The 21,261-nt window shown below is 43.2% G+C and overlaps 3 protein-coding genes across 3 annotated transcripts; 2 read left to right on the plus strand and 1 right to left on the minus strand.

Annotated features, from left to right (window-relative positions):
- The first annotated feature begins 8,010 nt into the window (after positions 1–8,010).
- On the plus strand, positions 8,011–9,114 carry LOC115776711 (trace amine-associated receptor 13c-like). The gene is made up of 2 exons (XM_030724473.1): positions 8,011–8,183; positions 8,298–9,114. The coding sequence occupies exons 1-2, from the start codon at positions 8,011–8,013 to the stop codon at positions 9,112–9,114; spliced, it is 990 nt and encodes a 329-aa protein (XP_030580333.1).
- Positions 9,115–10,765: 1,651 nt separating this feature from the next.
- Positions 10,766–13,132, minus strand: LOC115776656 (piggyBac transposable element-derived protein 4-like). Its single transcript, XM_030724378.1, has 2 exons — positions 12,963–13,132; positions 10,766–12,804 (listed from the first exon to the last, which is right to left on the minus strand). The coding sequence occupies exons 1-2, from the start codon at positions 13,130–13,132 to the stop codon at positions 11,109–11,111; spliced, it is 1,866 nt and encodes a 621-aa protein (XP_030580238.1). The 3' UTR covers positions 10,766–11,108.
- Positions 13,133–18,558: 5,426 nt separating this feature from the next.
- Positions 18,559–19,729, plus strand: LOC115776706 (trace amine-associated receptor 8a-like). Its single transcript, XM_030724468.1, has 2 exons — positions 18,559–18,731; positions 18,913–19,729. Exons 1-2 carry the CDS (start codon positions 18,559–18,561, stop codon positions 19,727–19,729), a joined length of 990 nt encoding a protein of 329 aa, XP_030580328.1.
- Positions 19,730–21,261: the final 1,532 nt, after the last annotated feature.

Genomic DNA, 21,261 nt, shown 5'->3' on the forward strand with positions numbered 1-21,261 from the left:
GCAGTTTTGCCTCTGGATTGCAATTTTCAGAACACCACTACTACCACCCCAATAAAGTCAGGAAACAATAAATAATAAAGAATAAATAATCTAGAACATGTTATTCAAGATAGAACCTTTATTTCATTTCAAGAACATATTTCAAAATATGGATTCAGCAACAGTAAATTTCTTGAATATGGTCAATTGAGGTCCATCATACAGGCAAGATTTAATTTAAATCATTTGAACTTAGAAATGCCTGTATGGATAACAGAATTTCTAAATCTCTGTACCCCTAAATTGCTATCAAAATATAGAAGTTATTCTTAAGAATTAGTGGTGCGATTTCCCTTCCAACTGCAAAATGAGAGCAAGATCTTTCCATCAACCCAGATGAAAACTTCTGGACACAGATATGTTTAAACTAGGGAAGGCACGATACCACTTTTTTATGTCTGATACCGATATTTTACATTTAGACATCTGCTGATACCTATACAAATCCAATCTTTTTAAAACAAACAAACAAACAAAAAAACAATTGTTTTTAAATACCTGAATACATTTAGCATAAGTCAACAGTCTGTCACACAATAAAATCAAAATCTTTTAGTTGTTTACCATGTTTCACATGGTTTAGCTGTCATGTCCAAACTTCCCCAGACTATGCATCTTAGGTAATGTAAGTGAATTAGTTATGGAGTCAAATACATCACACATAGTTTTTACCGCCTTGTGCATTGCTAAGAAAACTATCCTCAGGAATTGGAAATTTAAAAAATTAACTCTGTATTACTCAATACAAAAATTTCTTAATAGATCATTTTAGATTAGAGAGAATGTCTCCTTCTTCTAAAAACCAATTGGAGGAATTTGACTCTCTTTGGTTCCCACCGATCAGCTTCATTACTTAGTGGGGATGGTTGGCTGTGAGCTCTGCTCCTGGTGTGCTTTGTAGGCGGTTGGGGGAGGACTCCGGGGGGCCTTTGCGTCTGGTAGCCCCCTGAGACTGGAGTTCTGTGGTGGCCTTCTGGTGACGTCTGTGTGCTTATCCTGGTTGATGGTGTCGGGGGCTTGGATGGTGCTGCCTTATGGTCCTGGGGTGTGGGCCGGGAGCTTTGGGTGGCGGGGGTTGGCCCTTGGCCGGTTGGCTGGTCTTCCCTGTGTGGCTCGGGGGCTGGGGTGTGGGGCCTGGGCCCTGGGGCTGCGCCGGCTCCCGGAGGCCCCCCCCCACGGCGCTGGGGGAGCCTCTGCTGTCCCGGGCACGCTACCAGGTGGGGTGGGTTGGTCTGGCCTTCGTCAGGGTGTCCAGTCTGCACTTTTGGCATGGGGAGGCAACGATAATGCTAGGTCTTTGTGGAACACTTCTTCAAGATCATGGTAACAAGCAGGTATATTAGAGAGATTGAGAACATCAGAACCAGGGGTTTCAGACGGAGCAGAGGATGGAGGCTGGGCTGACAGAAGGCTCCAGGTGGAAATTTTGTTTTGTGACCAGTCAATTACGGGTTGTGTTTTTGTAACCAGGGATGTCCCAGGACCAGAGGGGTCTGAAGAGAATGAATGATGAAAAAGTAGAGGTACTAATGGTGGTTGCCAGAAAGGAGGAATGGGTTCAGTTTGAAGCATTAATTCCGCAAGCCAGCAGTAATTCAGAGCTTTGACCAGCAGAGGTTGCGGGAGGTCAGTAAGAGGTAGTTTCAATTGTTGAGCAAAAGCAGAATCCAGAAAGTTTTGTTCAGCGCTGGAGTCCACCACTGCCTGCAGGGCAAAACCATGGTGCATATACACATTTGGATATATACACTGCCTGGCCAAAAAAAAAAGTCACCATGTGGATTTAACTAAGCAAATAGGTACGAGCCTCCTATTAGATAATTACTGCATGGGTGATTATCTTTCAGCTGGCAACAAGTTATTTAACCCCAAATGGTGCAATGAGTTTCTTCTCATTTCTTAAACAACCATGTCAAAAGACACATCGTGTGGTCGTGGAAAAGATGTCAGTCTGTTTGAAAAGGGTCAAATCATTGGCATGCATCAAGCAGAGAAAACATCTAAGGAGATTGCAGAAACTACTAAAAATGGGTTAAGAACTGTCCAACACATTATTAAAAACTGGAAGGATAGTGGGAACCCATGGCCTTCGAGGAAGAAATGTGGCCGGAAAAAATCCTGAATGATCGTGATCGGCCATCACTTAAACATTTGGTGAAATCAAATAGAAGATAAACAACAGTAGCACTCAGGGCTATGTTTAACCCTTTAACGCCAGGCGATCGATGCTGAAGTGCCCATTACTTGCCCTCAATAGTGGCTAACAGCTGATTGAGACGTGGCATATCAGCTCGTAGTCGGCTGATCAAAGGAATGTTGATCAACTGGCATATTACCGTAACTCTGCAACCGTTTGTCCTATCGAAAAAATGCAAATGGTTCCTGAAAGCCCAGAAATTGCACATCACAGCCATATAGGGGTATTACAGTATTTGTTGCCGGAAGGCCGCGAACGGCGGCACTTTTGAAGTATGTCGTGTCACATGGGACACATTCGGTGTTTAAGGGTTAATAGTGAAAGTAAGAGCATTTCCACATGCACAATGCGAAGGGAACTCAAGGGATTGGGACTGAACAGCTGTGTAGCCTTAAGAAAACCACTAATCAGTGAGGCTAACCAGAAAAAAAAGGCTTCAATTTGCATAAAGAGGGAGCATTAAGATTGGACTCTGGAGCAATAGAAGAAGGTCATGTGGAATGATGAGTCCAGATTTACCTTGTTCCAGAGTGATGGGTGCATCACAGTAAGAAGAGAGGCAGGTGAAGAGATGCACCCATCATGCCTAGTGCCTACTGTACAAGCCTGTAGGGACAGTGCTATGATCTGGGGTTGGTCAGGTCTAGGTTCAGTAACATTATATGCTCAAAGAATGAGGTCAACTGACTACCTGAATATACTGAATGACCAGGTTATTCCATCAGCGGATTTTTTTTCTTCCCTGATGGCACGGCCATATTCCAAGATGACAATGCCAGGATTCACCGAATTGTGAAAGAGTGGTTCTGGGAGCATGAGACATCATTTTCACACATGGATTGACCACCACAGAGTCCAGACCTCAACCCCATTGAGAATCGTTGGGATGTGTTGGAGAAGGCTTTGCGCAGTGGTCAGAATCTGCCATCATCACTGCAAGATCTCGGTGAAAAATTAATGCAACTGTCATGTCCAAAGGACCCCGTGTGTTTTGTTTTTTGTTTGGTCTGTTCTGGGTTTCTTTTGTTTGTGGGGTTTAATTGGTTATTTCTAGTTCCTGGTGTTCTCCCAGTATTCTGTGTCAGTTCTGTGGGGTGGCTGTAGCTCAGTAGGTAGAGCAGGTCACCTACTGATCAGAAGGTCAGCAGTTCGATTCCTGGCTACTCCAGGCTACATGCCAATGTATCCTTGGGCAAGATACTTAACCCCAAGTTGCTCTCCGACCGTCCCGTCGGAGTATGAATGTGTGTGAATGATAGTTAATTAAAAAGCACTTAGCTTAGCAAACATGGAAGTGTTTGTATGAATGGGAGTGCATGGGTGAATGTAAACATGTTGTAATAGCGCTTTGAGTGCTCATACTGAGTAGAAAAGCGCTATATAAGAGCTAGTCCATTTACCATTTCTGCTTCTCTGTTTCCTCCTCTTACTTCCTGTTTTATTTTGATAGTCGTCCGACCTCTGTTTGTTGTGTTCACTTTCACTTCCCCTGGTCATGTCACTGTCATTAGTGTCATTTGTGTTCGCAGCTGTTTCCACTCCCCTCGTTATCCTCCTGTGTATTTAAGTCTTGTGTTTTCAGTGCCCATTGTCGCGTTGTCTTCATATGTTCTGCTGTGTGTCCTGTTCTGCCTTTGAATTAAGTTTGCTATTTTTGCCACTAGCTCTGCCAAGTCCGGCTTTTCCTTCATCACCTGAAAATAAAGTGGAATTTAAGTTTTATCTTTGCCTGCACTGCGGTCCTGTTTCTGCCTGCCACACAGCCGTTACATGACAGCAACACTGGATGGAAATAAATCTTGTGACATTGCAGAAACTTATCGAAACAATGCCACAGCGAATGCATGCCATAATCAAAGCTAAAAGTGGTCCAACGAAATATGAGTGTGTGACCCTTTTTTTTTTTTTTTGGTGGTGACTTCTTTTTGGCCAGGTAGTATACTTCTGGTTCTGTTTACTGGTTTTTCTTATAGTTTAGATTCTCGGTTTGTTATCGTTTTGTATTCTATTTTTTGGGGTTTGTTATTTGCATGTCATTCTGGTTTTTTCTTTGTTCTTGTCGTCCTATGTCTCTGTGTTTGTCTACTTTTCTGTGTGTCTGTCTCCCTACGTCTTTATTATATTTAGTTTCATTATGTGGTGTTTCCCTTACCTCAGTATCCCTCCCTTGTGTTGTGGTGTCTCTTGTGTCTGTTTCCCAATATATATGTTATGCCTCATGTTTTGTTAAGTCTGTGTTTGTGTCATTGTTGGTCACTTCCTGTTTTATTTTGATAGTCTTGTGCTCCCTGTGCTTTGTGTTTGGTTTTGCTTCCTTGTTGTTACTAGTTTCATTTGATTCACCTGTTGCTCCCTGCTGTGTCCACTCTCCCTAATTACCTTCTGTGTGAGAATGATGAAAAAAGATGGTGTCAGTGAGGTCAGCAGCCATCATACCTTCTCCTACGCTTTGTTTGTATATATTCGTTTTAGCTGTAATTTTTTTAAATTTTTAAATTTTTTTTTTATAATTTCGCCTGGTCTGTCATATGTGATATGACAGACTCTTTTTAATATCAGAATATCAGAATATGTATTCTGAGACCTTTTTCCCCCGACCTGACTTGGTCCTGGGACATCCTGCGCCAGTGGGCCAGCTCAAACAAAGGAGGGCGCGGGGCACCCAGGTCACGCAGAAGGCCCCAAGGGAAAAGAGCCGGCGTAAAAAAGAGGCTGAGGCGTAGAGCGCACCAAACGCCATTACAGAGCATCCTGTTTGCTAATGTCCAGTCACTGGATAACAAGCTGTATCCGGGCCAGGATACAGTTCCAGAGGGACATAAGGGACTGCAACATCATCAGGCTGACCCCCCTCATACCGGACCACGCTGTACAGCCGGCGGAGTTCTTCAGTGTTCATCGCACGGACAGAACGAGTGAGTCTGGAAAATCAGGAGGAGGAGGTGTGTGCCTAATGATTAATAACAACTGGGGTGACCTGGAGCTCCTAACTCTGAATTGCCCCCCCCCCCCCCCCCCCCCCCCCCCCCACTACCTGCCTCGCGAGTTCACTTTGGTCATCTTCAGCGCTGTCTGTATTCTACCCTAGGCGGACACGGTCTCTGCACTATCCGAGCTACATGAGGCTATTTCCCAGGCCGCAGTTGTAAATAAGAACATGTTCTTAATCTGTCTGCCTGGTTAAATAAAGGTTTAAAATTAAAAAAAAATGTCTGACTCCAGGGGACTGTGGCAGGGACTACACACCATCACGGACTACAAAGCACCACACACACCCCCGGTGTGAACTCAACAATTTCTTTGCGCGTTTCGAGTCCATCATAGTCCCAAAGAAACCACACCCCAGCAGCCCCAATGACTTCAGGCCCATAGCGCTCACCTCTGTGGTGATGAAATGTTTTGAGAGACTCATCAAGACATTCATCACCTCCTCACTGCCCACCACCCTCAACCCACTACTACAGTTTGCATACCAGCCAGACAGATCCACAGACGACACCATATCCTTCCTCCTCCACAAGACCCTTTCGCACATAGACACCGGTAACGGGAACTATGTGAGAGTGCTGTTTGTAGATTACAGCTCAGCTTTCAACACCATAGTTCCCTCCAGGCTGGTCTCTAAGCTGCTGGACCTGGGCCTGGGCCCATCCCTGTGCAGGTGGGTTCACAGCTTCCTGACCAGCAGACCACAGGTGGTACGAGTGGGTCACCTCACCTCATCCTCCCTCACCCTCAACACCGGATCCCCCCAAGGCTGTGTGCTCAGCCCTCTGCTGTACTCACTGTACACCCATGACTGCATGGCCACGTCAGAGTCCAACGTCATCATCAAGTTTGCTGACGACACTGCTGTTGTCGGACTAATCTCTCACAATGAGGAGACAGCCTACAGGAGAGAGGTCTCCTGCCTGGAGAACTGGTGCCAGGAGAACCACCTCCTGCTCAACGTCAGCAAAACAAAGGAACTGATCGTGGACTTCAGCAGGAAGCAGCAGAGGGACTACCATCCACTTGTCATCAGTGGTGCTGAGGTGGAAAGAGTGGACACTTTCAAATACCTGGGAGTGACCATCTCACAGGACCTGTCCTGGACTCATCACATTAACATCACTGTGAAGAAGGCCAGACAGCGTCTCTACCTCCTCAGGCGGCTGAGAGACTTCAAGCTCCCACTCAAGGTGCTCAGAAACTTTTACACCTGCACCATTGAGAGCATCATGCGTGGGAGCATCACCACCTGGATGGGAAACTGCACCAAGCAGGACTTCATGGCCCTAAAAAGGGTGGTTCGATCAGCTGAATGGACCATCAGAACCACCCTCCCCAACCTGCAGGACATTTACAACAAGCAGTGCAGGCTGAGGGCCATGAAGATCCTAAAACAGCCCAGCCACCCCGGACACTCTCTCTTCTCCCTGCTCCCATCAGGCCGGCGTTACCGCTGCCTGAGGACTGAGACTGAAAGGCTGAAGAAGAGTTTTTACCCACAAGCCATCTGCTCAACTCTGAGCCCTAAACTGGACTATTATGCACTATGTAAATTATTATAATATTCTATAATTCCATGTATAGGCTGTATAGTGTGAATTACGTATTTTTATTCTTCGTATTTATATGTGTGTGTGTATATATGGCTGCAGGTACAAAATACATTTCACTGTGCATTGTACTGTATATAACTGCATGTGACATCTTAATCTTAATTTTAAACCCTCGGTTTTCTTCTGTTCATTGTTGTGTCATAGTCTCTGATTTCTACCTGCTGTGTGTGCGCGCCTCTTCCTTTTCTGTTCCAAGTGTGTTACATTTTGGATTATGTTCGACCTTTGATTCTGGGATTCTTTATTTTGTATTTTTGGACGCTGATACACATTCAGCATTAAAACTACTAAAAGTCAGCTTTGTCTCGTGCATCCTGTTATTGGGCCAGCACTCACCGTGACAGATCCTCTGATAGTCAGATCACACCCTCCAGTCTCCCTTCATAGTGATGGGGCCCACGACCCCAGTCTGCCAATCCAGTGGCACGCTCCAAGATTATTAAGAGATATTCAGCTTTAGCTCTTATTTCAGTGATTTCTTAAGTGACTTATTCTAATCGGTTTTATAATCTGACTGAACTTTCCCCATTCTTTTCAGTGGTTATAACAGGTTGTTCTGTGAAAATAAAGATCCGTGGGGTGTATTTTTCTAGCCACTAAGTTAAAAACCAAGGCCAGTTCACCAATGTATGGATCATTAAGGGGAGAGCTGCAATCGACAAGTGTGGTAGGTAACTGTAACCGACTAGTAAAGCTACACAGTTAAGTGCATTACTGGAGGAAGCATGCTAGGCACTCAGAGGTAGGCAGTCAGAGCTACATGTCTCACCTCCACCAACTTAAATTTGTTTCTGGTCATTCTTATTAGGGTAATACCCTTTAGGAACAGAGACTTGAACCCTTTTAAAAGGAGATCTGGTCCAGACCTCCTATACAGGGGATCTAACACTCTACTCATAGCCAAATCAGTAATTAATTTAATCATAATCGTAATTCAATATAAATCAAACAGGTATTTAAAGTTTAACAATAGATTAACTACATTCATACCCACTGAAACTATTCAAGATTGTGGCACAGCAGTAAAGCTACTGAAAGAAAATTTCCTCCAGAGGGAAGGTAGGTGGAGCAATGTGGAGCAAGAACATAATTAAACCAGGATATGACAACGAGCTTCAAACATAAAGCTGGCAGAGCTCAACAGTTAGTCATCTCTTCATTTTCCTAATGATGAAAATCTTTGAAGAAGTTGAGCTCTGCTTTCCACAGATCCTCAATTCCTCCTGCAGGAAGTCCATTCGACCTCACTCTTTATCTGTACTCATTTATATTACTCTGTCCTCCATTGCTCTACTCACTGTGATTCTTAATCTGCTGCTCATCATCTCCATCTCCCATTTCAAGTAATCATTTTATTATAGATAAAGCAGTTGGGTTTTATGTTTCTCTTACAATTTTATCTGTATAAAATTGTAATTGTTACTACAAATAATTTTACTGCTGTCTGTCTTTCTCAGGAAGCTGCACACCCCCACCAACCTCCTCCTCCTCTCTCTGGCTGTCTCTGATTGCTTTGTGGGTCTCTTGATGTTCTTTCAAATTATGATCATAGATGGGTGCTGGTTCCTTGGTGACCTCATGTGTAGTATGCATTTTCTCTTGAGCTACATTATTACCTCTGCCTCAGTAGGAACCATGGTGCTCATATCAATTGACCGCTATGTGGCTATTTGTTACCCTCTCCATTATTCCACCAAAGTCACTCCAAAAAGAGCAAAGGCCTGTGTTTATCTGTGTTGGATCTGTTCTTCACTCTTCCAGTGTCTGGTGTTGAAAGATAATCTGGTGCAACCAGGCAGGTATAATTCCTGCTATGGAGAGTGTGTAGTTGTTGTTGGTCATGCTTTTGGAGTTGCAGATCTTTTGCTGTCCTTTGTTGGGCCTGTCATTGTGATTGTAGTTCTTTATCTTAGAGTTTTTGTTGTGGCTGTGTCTCAAGCTCGCGCCCTGTGGTCTCATTTTGCAGCTGTGACACATGAGGGGTCAGTAAGTACAAATGTTAAGAAATCTGAAATGAAAGCATTACGGACTATCAGTGTTCTTATTATTGTGTTTCTAATATGTCTGTGTCCATATTATTGTGTTACAGTCTCAGATCAAGATGCCATGCTCAGTGGTTCATCTGTTACATTTGTAGTATGTCTGTTCTATTTAAACTCCTGTATAAACCCTCTGATCTATGCTTTGTTTTACCCCTGGTTCAGAAAATCTGTTAAACAAATTGTTACACTTGAAATACTCAAGTCTGGATCCTGTGAGGCCAACATCATGTAAACAGAGTTAAAGGACTCACATACAAATATTCTCCATATGTGCTGTTCATTGTCAGTGCCTCATTTTTTATTTTGTTCTTACTATAACAAGTACCACAAATTTTACCAGCTGCAGAATCTGTTTTGTATTATCTGTGAATTAAAACATTGAGGTTATATTAAAAAAAAAATAGGACAGTGATTTCAGACACATCATACTTGATGTAAAACTGAAATATATAATCCAAAGGGAACCCCTATAATTATGGAAGTGAAACAGATGGTGAGGAAAGGTTTGCACCTCTACATTTTTTTACCGTAGACTTTGAGGAACACAAATCACAGTACAAGAATTCAGGAATGTTTTATTAAATTAAAAATTTCTATTCACTTCCATTCATTTGCATTCACAGGCCACTTACCTTTTCAACTGCTCATCAAAGCAACTATCAGCCAACTACTTCCTGTAGACATGGTACATTTTATATATATATATATATATATATATATATATATATATATATATATATATATATATATATATATATATATATATATAAATAAGATAAGATAAGATAAGATAAGATAAGATAAAACTTTAATGATCCCACAACGGGGAAATTTGTGCATTACAGCAGCTCAGTACAGAGAAAAATGAAAAGGATGAGTAAGAACAAATGAACTAAAAATAGAATAGAACAAAATAAAATAAAATAAAATAGAAAAAAAACTATACACATATACATAAGCACTATATACATAAAATATATATATCAATGTACATATACACACATATACACACACATCAAAACACTATATACAGATGTCAAAAAATTATTTAAATTTGTAGCCGGTAAGGTACACAGCATACACGGTATGCATTATATGGGTGAGTGTAATAAATAAAATGTATCTGGACTGTATGGATAAAGTGATGGCAGAGGAGGTAAAGTGACATCATGATGTGTTGTACAGTCTAACTGCTGTTGGGATGAATGAGCTGTGAAAGTGCTCCTTCCTGCAGTGAGGATGTTTCAGTCTCTGACTGAAGGAGCTGCTCAGCTCACCCACGGTCTCATGCAGAGGGTGATGGAGGTTGTTCATGACGGATGTCAGCTTTGCTAACATCCTCCTCTCACCCACCACCATCACAGACTCTAGAGGACATCCCAGCACAGACCTAGACCTCCGCACCAGTTTGTCGATCCTGCTCTTGTCCCTTTCAGTGCATCCACCCGCCCCAGGAGGCCACTGCATAGAAAAGGGCAGATGCTACCACTGTGTCATAAAAGGTCTAACCCCTTAGTACCTACAATAGAACAAGTCCGCCAGACCATATTTTTACATTTTTACATGCTGTAGTGCCATTTTTTGGACTATTTCAACTGTCTATACATCAATAGAATCCTTACATCCCAAATTTTAATAATATGTATGAAATAAATCCATAACAACTACAGAAATTAGCTAAAAAGTGCACTAATCCACAAAAAAATAAAAATCGGTTTTTATTTTTACATATTTTTCTAGATAAATAAAATCCATAGCTGTATCCCTCAAAATTGTAAATGAGAAAAAGATGCACAGAGGTCTTTCAAAACACAGAAATTTTATTTGGAGTGCATCCATAACTTTTGGACATTTTGGAGATACACTCATTTTTATAAACTGTAGCAAAAACGAAAAATGAAATATTATGAACAATTTGCAAAAAGACAGCATATATATCAAAAATAAACTATTTACAAAAGTGCAATCAAATTTTTAACTGTCCCAGGAATTCATAAAAAGAAAGGCATTGTTAAAACTTTCCATTTCATTAGCACCAGTGGAGCTGTGATAGATTATTGAGATTATTGAAAAACGCTTATTTTTAGTGTATCAAAAATTCACATAAAAATTGTATTGGCACAATTTGCAAAAAATACAGCATTTACCTCAGAGCAATTATTTACAATAGTACAATCAAGATCCAAGTGTCCCAAGAACTAAAATACAGAAAGATATAATAAAATGTCACTTCTCAGTACCACAAGCGGAGCTGTGGTAGGTCTTGTGACAGTTCCTGTCCACAATGACACACAGAGGTACTTTACATGCCTCACACATGAAGGGAGTGCACTTCCCACACAGCCTGCACTTCCTGCGCCCCTGTGTGGCCTTTTTCTGGTCAGGTGCCCCTTCAAAAATGGCAACAGGAAAATGGTGATAGCTCTCCAGGACTGGTTGTGAGGGGACCCCACAGAGCTCAGCTGTCAGCAGTTCCTGGAAGGCCTGGTGTGTCATTGGTTGCTGCTTCAGTCTGCTACACAGCTGCTTGCTGAGCAAATAGCTGTTAGTTACAGCAATGTCAATGAAATGATGCAGCACTGTGACATACCATTTCCTGCTTTTTCTCCATGAGGAATAGGAGCCAATTAGCTGGTCTGAAAGGTCAACCCCACCCATGAATTGGTTGTAGTCCTTTACAGCTGTTGGCACCTGCACCTCAATTGCTCTGTATTTCCCACCAACCTTGCATGCTCTCTTGACAGTGTCCCCTGAAAAGGCAGTGTGCAGGGTGGAGCACACACTCACCTCCCTAGTGTCCATCCATTTGATGAAGATGAGAGGTCCCTCTCTGATCCACCTGATGGTCCCTCTTGGAGATTTTTTGGTCAGGGCATTTTCTTTTGTTTTTGGAATGCCAATTCTTGTGTCCCGAAATGTGCCACAGGCTCCAAATCCCAGGCCATGCAGGTGACTGAAAAGTGCTGGGCTGGTGTAAAAATTATCACAATAAATGTGATAACCAGATCCCAGGTAGCTTTTTTGGATGAGTGACATCACAGCATCAAACGACAGCCCCTTCCCACTTACCAGAGTGGACCTGCCTGTGTAAATGCTGAAGTCAACCGTGTAGCCTGTGTTGTCAGACAGCACAAAAAGTTTTATCCCCCACTTTGTGGGTTTGTTCTTTATGTATTGCTTCAGAGCAATTCGGGCTTTGGTGGCTACCATGCGCTCATCCACCGAAAGGTGTTGCTGGGGGTGGTAAACAGCTTTGCAGGCTACACGTAAGCTGTCATACAGAGGGCGAATTCTGTGCAGGCAGTCATAATTATCCATGCCTTTCCTGCTGTCATTGAGAGCATCTTCTGCAGGGTCACTCATATGGATGTTCCAGGCGATGTTGTAGAAGCGATCTCTGGGCATGACCTGAGGAGGATACGGCACACGGAAGATGGAACTGGTGCACCAAAAATCTTTGATCTTCGGCCGCTTCAGAAGCCCCATGTACAGTGTCAGCCCAATGTACTGATACATCTCAGTCTCTGTAATGTCAGTCCATCTGAATTTTTTCCCAGCAGCAATATTTTTGGCTGCATTTTTGTTTGTGTTTACACATAATGTTTTGATAGCTGCCTGATCAAAAAACTGCTTGAATAGTTCTGATGGAGCTGGACTGTCCACAAATTCTGAGAGAGGTGGCTGCACACCTGGCCTTCTTTTAGGCAGGAAATGTGGTAGGGGACGTGGCAAACTGTCAGGCTCGGTTTCATTTTTCCAGGCAGCTACATCACCAGAGAGTCTCTCTGATCTGGAGCGATTTCCCCGCTTTGCTGGAGGCCGACTCCTCCGACTCCTGTCTCGCCCTCTGCCTCCCTCCACAGTGCAGGGTGGCTCAGTGGAAGAGGATCCATCAAATATCTCCTCCTCAACATCAGCAACACTGCACACAGGAGAAGTTACACGATGTGTTACGCGTGTTTAGCATGAGAGTAATAAAATAATAGTGCGTATTTGGCGCGAAATTCTTACAGTTGTATATTTTCCTTACTTTTCTCTATCTAAAAAAATAAACCCAATATTTCATGAATATATACATACATGTCATGGCACGGATCCAGGCCTTCAAGGAAGTCCGCTTCATCGCCACTATCAGCTGAATCCGGACCAGAAGAGTGGACCGAAGCCCCATCTTCATCCGGCACGGTGATTAGCGCCAAAGCTTCGTGTACGGAGTACCGTTTCGCGGGTCCGGGTTTTCGCGGTACCATTATTTTTTGTGTGGCAGTGTGTAGTGTGTTTGTGGCAAGTTTGTAATGTGTGCGATCTATGTGTGTCTGTGTTTTTTCAAACAAGAAACCAACTAGGAGAGACAGCGAGAGTGCGACTACAAGCGGCAGCGAGAGTACGACTACAAGCGAGGCGAACAGATTTCCCGGGAGATGACGTCACTTCCTGTTGTTGTGTTCAATTACGCGCCAAAAAAATCAGAGATAGTTGATGCTGACATCGTGATGACATGCATTTCAATGTAGGAATCCCCGTGAACAGCTAATTGCATCAAAAAAGCCGCCGCGTCTGGATTATAATATTTTTATTGTTTCCGTGCTGCAGACTACCACATCAGACACACAGTCATGGCACCTAACATACTGTGGTCTGTTAGTGAGGTGGTGGGTCCATGCAGTCAGCTGCCTGTCCACTCCGGCTCCCTCCACCTTCCCTGTCAACAGTGCAGGCTGGATGGTGTTGAAAGCACTGGAGAAGTCAAAGAACATGACCCTCACAGTGTTCCCCGCCTGCTCTTGGTGAGAGAGGGATCTGTGCAGCAGGCAGACGACGGCATCGTCCACCCCGATGCCGGGCTGGTAGGTGAACTGCAGGGGGTCCAGTGCTGAGCTCACCAGTGGGCGGAGGTGGTGCAGGATGAGCCTCTCCATGGTCTTCATCAGGTGAGAAGTCAGGGCCACAGGTCTGTAGTGGTTGGACTCCCTGGGCTGTGCGATCTTTGGCACTGGAAATATGCAGGAAGTCTTCCACAGTTCAGGAACCCTCTCTAGATTCAGGCTCAGGTTGAAGATGTGTAGGAGCACCTGACAGAACTGGTCTGCACAGTCCCTGAGCAGTCTGGAGCTGATTCCATCCGGACCCGCTGCCTTCCTGATCTTCGTCTTCCTGAGCTGAATTTTCACCTGATCAGCCCTGAGGTGGATGTGAGGCTGGGTTGGGGTGGGTGATGGGGCTGGCTCCGCTGTGGGTGAGGGTGAGGAGAGTGCAGGCAATATATATATATATATATATATATATATATATATATATATATATATATATATATATATAAATCCCAGCTTGCCCCTATGGGCAGTCTATTTTTGCCCTCCAAGCTCGGGTCCTCTACCAGAGGCCTGGGAGCTTGAGGGTCCTGCACAGTATCTTAGCTATTCCCAGTATTGCGCTCATCTGGACAGAGATCTCGGATGTTGTTACAGGAATCTGCTGGAGCCACTCTCCCAGTTTGGGGGTCACTACCCCAAGTGTACCGATTACCACGGGGACCACTGTTACCTTTATCTTCTACATCCTTTCCAACTCCTCTCTGAGCCCTTGGTATTTGTCGAGCTTCTCGTGTTCCTTCTTCTTGATGTTCCCGTCACTTGGTATTACAACGTCTATCACCACGACTTTCTTCCTTTGTTTGTCCACCACTACGATGTCTGGTTGGATAGCCATCACAAGTTTGTCTGTCTGTTTCTGGAAGTCCCACAGGATCTTAGCTCTTTTGTTCTCAACCACCCTTGGGGGCGTGTCCCATTTTGACAGATGTTCCTGTATACTATGCCGGCCACTTGGTTATGGCGTTCCATGTATGCCCTGCCTGCTAGCACCTTGCACCCTGCTGTTATGTGGTAGATTGTCTCAGGAGCATCTCTGCACAGCCTGCACCTGGGGTCTTGCCTGGTGTGGTGATTAGTGACTCTGTGTCAGGCACTTGTTCTATCTGTTGGTGGTACATGCCATGCAGAGGCCTGTCATTCCATGATGGTTCCTGTTATTTGTCCTCTTCTTTCTTGGGTTTTTGCTGCCTTAAGTACTCACTAATCACAAGATCTTTTGTGGCCATCTTCCTGACACCCATACCCAATGACAGTGGTTCTGACACTAGTCCTCGGCCACCTTCCTTCCACTTAGCGTACAGTCTCAGGGTGCTGGATTTGGGGTGTAACCCTCCATGCATGGTAAGGAGCTTTCTTGTCTTGACATCAGTGGCTTGTATTTCCTCCTCTGGCCAGCTTGTTATCCCAGCAGGGTTATCTGAAAACTGGCAGGGCATAGGTGTTGATATCCCAGATCTTTTCTTCCCATTCAGCTGACTCTTCATGATTTGCCTTACTCTCTGCAGGTACTTGAAGGTTGGAGCTTTCCTAGCAACATTTTCATGGTTCCCATTTGCCTGTGGGATTCCTTGAATACTTGTAGCTGTATTCAACGTCTGCAATCTTGCCTACTGGTAATGTAATCCCCTCAGTTCTGACTACTTTTCCTCTCTTAGTTACCATCCGACTACACTTCTCCAGTCCGAATGACATTCTGATGTCATTGCTCTAGATACTGGTGGTGTGGATCAGTGAACACATAACAGGGCAAGTTATCCCCCTCGTCCCCAGAGTCTGCTTCCACTACAGAAGGCGTGTCAGTGGGATTCAGGAGGTGCTTGAAGTATTCCTTCCACCGTCCAATAATAGCCTCAGTTGAAGTCAGCAGCACCCCACTCGCACTATAAACCGTGTGAGCACTGCTTTCCCCTCCTGAGTCACCTGACAGTTTGCCAGAATTGCTTCAATGCCCTTCAAAAGGCTTTTTCCATAGCCTCACCGAACTCCTCCCACACCCGAGTTTTTGCTTCGGCCACTGCCGGAGCTGCATTCCACTTGACCTGCCGATACCTGTCAGCTGCCTCCGGAGTCCCACAGGCTAACCAAGCCCGATAGGACTACTTCTTCAGCTTGATGTCTCCCTTTAACTCCGGTGACCATATCTGGTTCGGGGGTTACCACCATGACAGGCACCAACCACCTTGCAGCCACAGCTCTGAGCAGCAGCCTCAATAATGAAGGTGCGGAACATGGTCCATTTGAACTCAATGTCCTCAGCCTCCCTCGGAACGCAGTTGAAGTTCTGCTGGAGGGGGGAGGTGAAGATCTCGTGGACTGGGGCTTCTGCCAGGCATTCCCAGCACACCCTCACAATACATTTAGGTGCACCAGGTCTGTCCAGCATCTTCTCCCGCTACCTGATACAACTAACCACCAGGTGGTGATCAGTTGACAGCTCAGCTCCTCTTTTTACCCCTGTCCAGAACATACGGCCGCAGGTCTGGTAATACGCTTACAAAATTGATCATTGACCTGCCACCTAGGGTGTCCTGGTACCATGTGCACTTATGGACATCTTTATGTTTGAACATGGTGTTTGTTATGGACAAACTGTGGTTTGCACAGAAGTCCAATAACAATACACCATTCGGGTTCGGATCGAGCAGGCTGTTCCTCCCAATCACGCCCCTCCAGGTCTCACTGTCATTGTCCGTTGAAGTCTCCCAGCAAGACGATGGACTCACAGGACAGAGCACCTTCGAGCACCCTGCCCAGCAACTGTCATTCAGCACATAAGCACAAACAACAGTCAGGACCTGTTCCCTGGCCCGAACGTGCAGGGAAACAACCCTCTTGTCCACGGGTGAAAACTCAGACCTACAGGCAGCAAGCCTGGGGGATACAAGAATACCCACCCCCGTTCGCGGCCTCTTCCTGAGGGCAACTCCAGACTGGAATACAGTCCAGCCCCCTGGTTCCAGAACCCAGACCATGCGTTTAGGTGAGCCCAATTATATCGCTCAACCTCATGCACTAGCTCAGGCTCCTTTCCCACCAGAGAGGCGACATTCCATGTCCCGATAGCTAGTCTTGATAGCCTGGGATCGGTCCACCAGGGCCTCTGCCCTCAGCCACCACCAACACACGCACTGCACCCGCCCCCTACAATGCCTCCTGCAGGTGGTGGGCCTACAGGAGGGCAGGTCCATGTAACCTCTACATTTACAGTATCTCTCACAATCATTTTTCACTCACTTGTCACTTAATTTATTTTGTTTCTTTACCCATTATTATTATTATTTTTTTTGTCAAACCCCTTTAGTTTTTCTGATGCTTTAATATGTGCAAACTTCAAGCAGTTTATTTAACAGACTCTCTAAAATTTGTTCTCTCGTGACCTTATCTCCTCCTCACTCACAGAAAAATTTTAACATCCAATAATGCAGAATTCGGTTATTTAAAAACAACAGGTTTCTGCTTACCTTTTTATGAGGTGCCCCCTGTGAGTGTTTTAAGGACTTAAAGTCCCAAGGTGAGTCCTGGACAAAATTTTCCCCATCATCCACTTTCACAATCATCCTCCTTCACAAATCACCTGTCATTACCTGTAATCAGTCCTTATCATGTCGGGGTCACCAAATTGACAGGTAAACAGGTTGATTATGAAGGTAGACACCTGAAACACTTTAATTAAAAATGTAAGACATTTAATATATTAAAGAATCAATTTCACACGTGCATGTGGGAACTCCGAGTAAAAGTGTGCACTCTCTCTCTCAAGATCCTCAAGATAAGATACACTGAGACAAAGAAGTTAGTCAGCACTTTCAGATCTGCTGCTCTCTGTCTAATGTATTATTTAATTGTTTATTATTTGGTTAATCCATGGCTCATTAATTAATTTACTGGAGTTTACCTTTAAACATTTGTCCTTTATTCATTAAGTAAAAAATAATCCCTAACAAGTTACAATTATGCCTTTGGCTCCATGAACAGCCTGTTCGAAAAAGGGAGACTGTACTGTCCATGCAACGGTCCTCTTTTCAAAATTATTATACGATATTTAGCTGCGGGTCATATGATTACTTTTAGTGATTTCTGAAGTGACTTATACTAATCAACTTAATTCTATAATTTGACTGAACTGCATGCTTTCCCCATTCTTAAATGCTTAAATGCAGACTCAAGTAGCACTAACAGAATAATTTGTGGATATTAACTTTTTAAATTCTTTATTTAACGGTGAAAGTTAAATCTTGTATAGAATTTTTACAACTTTTCAGTGGGTCTAACAGGTTGTTCTTGCCCATGAAAATAAAGATCTCTGGGGGGTATTTTTCTAGCCACTAAATTAAAATGAAGACCAATTCACCAGTGCTCCATGTCTCACCTTCACCAGCTTAAACTAGTTTCTGGTCATTCTTATTAGGTTAAGACTCTTTAGGAACAGAGACTTGGACCCTTTCAAAAGGAGAACTGGTCCATATCTCCTTTACAGGATTAGCTGGGATCTAACACGCCACGCGTAACAAAATCAGTAATTAATTCAATGAAGTGGCACAATATAAATCAAAGTTATTAACAGGAGGGAAGGCCATGGAATATATAAATTAAAAAAAAAAGTTTAAATACACCCATACCCAATGAAATTATTCAAGATTTTGGCACAGGAGTAAACATACTGAAAGAAAATTTCCTCCAGAAGGGAGGAAGGGAGGTGGAGCAATGTGGAGCAAGAACATAATTAAACCAGGATATGACAAAGGCTTTCAATATAAAGCTGGCAGAGCTCAACAGTTAGTCATTTCTTCATTTTCCTAATGATGAAAATCTTTGAAGAAGTTGATCTCTGCTTTCCACAGATCCTCAATTCCTCCTGCAGGAAGTCCATTCGACCTCACTCTTTATCTGTACTCATTTATATTACACTGTCCGCCGTCGCGCTGCTCACTGTGATTCTTAATCTGCTGCTCATCATCTCCATCTCCCACTTCAAGTAATCATTTTATTATGGATCAGGTGGTTGGGTTTTATGAAGCAGAAAAATATAAATGATATGATATCTAAAGTATGAGGGAAAATGTATGTTTCTAAATAATCTGTTTCTCTTATACTTTTATCTGTATAAAATTGTAATTGTTACTACAAATAATTTTACTGCTGTCTGTCTTTCTCAGGAAGCTGCACACCCCCACCAACCTCCTCCTCCTCTCTCTGGCTGTCGCCGATTGCTTTGTGGGTCTCTTGATGTTCTTTCCAATTATGATCATAGATGGGTGCTGGTTCCTCGGTGACCTCATATGTAGTATGTATTTTCTCTTGAGCTACATTATTACCTCTGCCTCAGTAGGAACCATGGTGCTCATATCAATTGACCGCTATGTGGCTATTTGTTACCCTCTCCATTATTCCACCAAAGTCACTCCAAAAAGAGCAAAGGCCTGTGTTTATCTGTGTTGGATCTGTTCTTCACTCTTTCAGTGTCTGGTGTTGAAAGATAATCTGGTGCAACCAGGCAGTCATAATTCCTGCTATGGAGAGTGTGTAGTTGTTGTTGTTCATGCTTTTGGAGTTGCAGATCTTTTGCTGTCCTTTGTTGGGCCTGTCATTGTGATTGTAGTTCTTTATCTTAGAGTTTTTGTTGTGGCTGTGTCTCAAGCTCGCGCCCTGCGTTCTCACATTGCAGTTGTGACACATGAGGGGTCACTAAGTACAAATGTTAAGAAATCTGAAATGAAAGCATTACGGACTATCAGTGTTCTTATTATTGTGTTTCTAATATGTCTGTGTCCATATTATTGTGTTACACTTTCAGGTCAAGATGCCGTGTTCAGTGTTTCATCTGTTACATTAGTAGTATGTCTGTTCTATTTAAACTCCTGTATAAACCCTCTGATCTATGCTTTGTTTTACCCCTGGTTCAGAAAATCTGTTAAACAAATTGTTACACTTGAAATACTCAAGTCTGGCTCCTGTGAGGCCAACATCATGTAAACAGAGTTAAAGGACTCACATACAAATATTCTCCATATGTGCTGTTCATTGTCAGTGCCTCATTTTTTATTTTGTTCTTACTATAACAAATACCACAAATTTTATCAGCTGCAGAATCTGTTTTGTATTATCTGTGAATTAAAACATTGAGGTTATATTAAAAAAAAAATAGGACAGTGATTTCAGACACATCATACTTGATGTAAAACTGAAATATATAATCCAAAGGGAACCCCTATAATTATGGAAGTGAAACAAATGGTGAGGAAAAGTTTGCACCTCTACATTTTTTTACCATAAACTTTGAGGAACAAACAACTATCAGCCAACTATACCCTGTAGACATGTGTACACACACACACACACACACACACACACACATATATGTGTATGTATGTATATATATATATATATATATATAGATAGATAGATAGATAGATAGATAGAGTTCCTGGAAAAACTATTTATACACTTCTCTGTAGCTACAATAAAAACATGCATTGGTATGGCGTCTGACTTTAATATAACCTTTCACTTCACTGTCCATTCTCGACATCATGGTGCAGAAATAGAGAGATTAGACAGTGGGATATGCTTCTCACATCCTCATTGTCATTGTCACTGACAGCTTGCTACACAAGGGTCTTGGTCATTGCAGTGTCAAACCCCATGATGAGGGGATTGCAGCAGTACCTCAGCTATTGCAACAGAACTAGAAGAGAAGTTATCAACCCACTGTAGTGTTAGCAATTGTCACATAGAGAGTGCTTCCACCCCCCTGAAACAAATGCCCTACAACTTATGGCTGATATATTGTTCCTTGTGAAGCAGCTGTAGTTCCCTAGAGGGCATAAAGTGTAAGAGACTGGTGACAGGTACTGGTGGGAAAAGACACTCCATTGAAGTACAGTTCTGGTTCTTCCCTAGCTCTCTATAACTAAAGAGTTGAGTCATGCACTGCACTGTAGGTCTTTAGGGTCAGTACTTAAATTTAATGGAAATGAACTGTGGTCCAATGATAATTCAGTCTTTCCACTGAACACAAGACTCTCTCTAACATCTGTTTCTAACTCAATATACTTCTAATTAAACCAACTTTCCCTGACACAACAGCAATCAATTAGTTTACACATAAAATCTGCACTCAACAACTTGACAGGGAACAATGGTGACAACAGAAATGTATTTTTAAAAAATCTATTGTTCAGTGTTATCACATTTTAGATTTTGTTTTGTTTAATCATTAATTCAATTCAATTTTATTTATATAGCGCCAAATCACAACAAACAGTCGCCTCAAGGCACTTTGTATTGTGGGTAAAGACCCTACAATAATACAGAGAAAACCCAACAGTCAAAACGACCCCCTATGAGCAGCACTTGGTGACAGTGGGAAAGAAAAACTCCCTTTTAACAGGAAGAAACCTCCAGCAGAACCAGGCTCAGGGAGGGGCAAAAGGAAGAAAGGAAAAAAAAAGAAAAATCGAAGACCACAGACGGAGCCCCCACGGTCAAAGGGCAAGTGTCCAGAG

This window comes from Archocentrus centrarchus, unplaced genomic scaffold (assembly GCF_007364275.1).
Source record: "Archocentrus centrarchus isolate MPI-CPG fArcCen1 unplaced genomic scaffold, fArcCen1 scaffold_36_ctg1, whole genome shotgun sequence".
Classification (NCBI taxonomy): Eukaryota; Metazoa; Chordata; class Actinopteri; order Cichliformes; family Cichlidae; genus Archocentrus; species Archocentrus centrarchus.

Coding starts and splice junctions, on each gene's coding strand:
- LOC115776711 (XM_030724473.1), top strand. CDS start 8,011: ATGAAAATCTTTGAAGAAGTTGAGCTCTGCTTTCCACAGATCCTCAAT. Junction 8,184..8,297: donor ATCTCCATCTCCCATTTCAA/GTAATCATTTTA, acceptor TGTCTTTCTCAG/GAAGCTGCACACCCCCACCA.
- LOC115776656 (XM_030724378.1), bottom strand. CDS start 13,132: ATGGTACCGCGAAAACCCGGACCCGCGAAACGGTACTCCGTACACGAA. Junction 12,805..12,962: donor CTGGATCCGTGCCATGACAT/GTATGTATATAT, acceptor TCCTGTGTGCAG/TGTTGCTGATGTTGAGGAGG.
- LOC115776706 (XM_030724468.1), top strand. CDS start 18,559: ATGAAAATCTTTGAAGAAGTTGATCTCTGCTTTCCACAGATCCTCAAT. Junction 18,732..18,912: donor ATCTCCATCTCCCACTTCAA/GTAATCATTTTA, acceptor TGTCTTTCTCAG/GAAGCTGCACACCCCCACCA.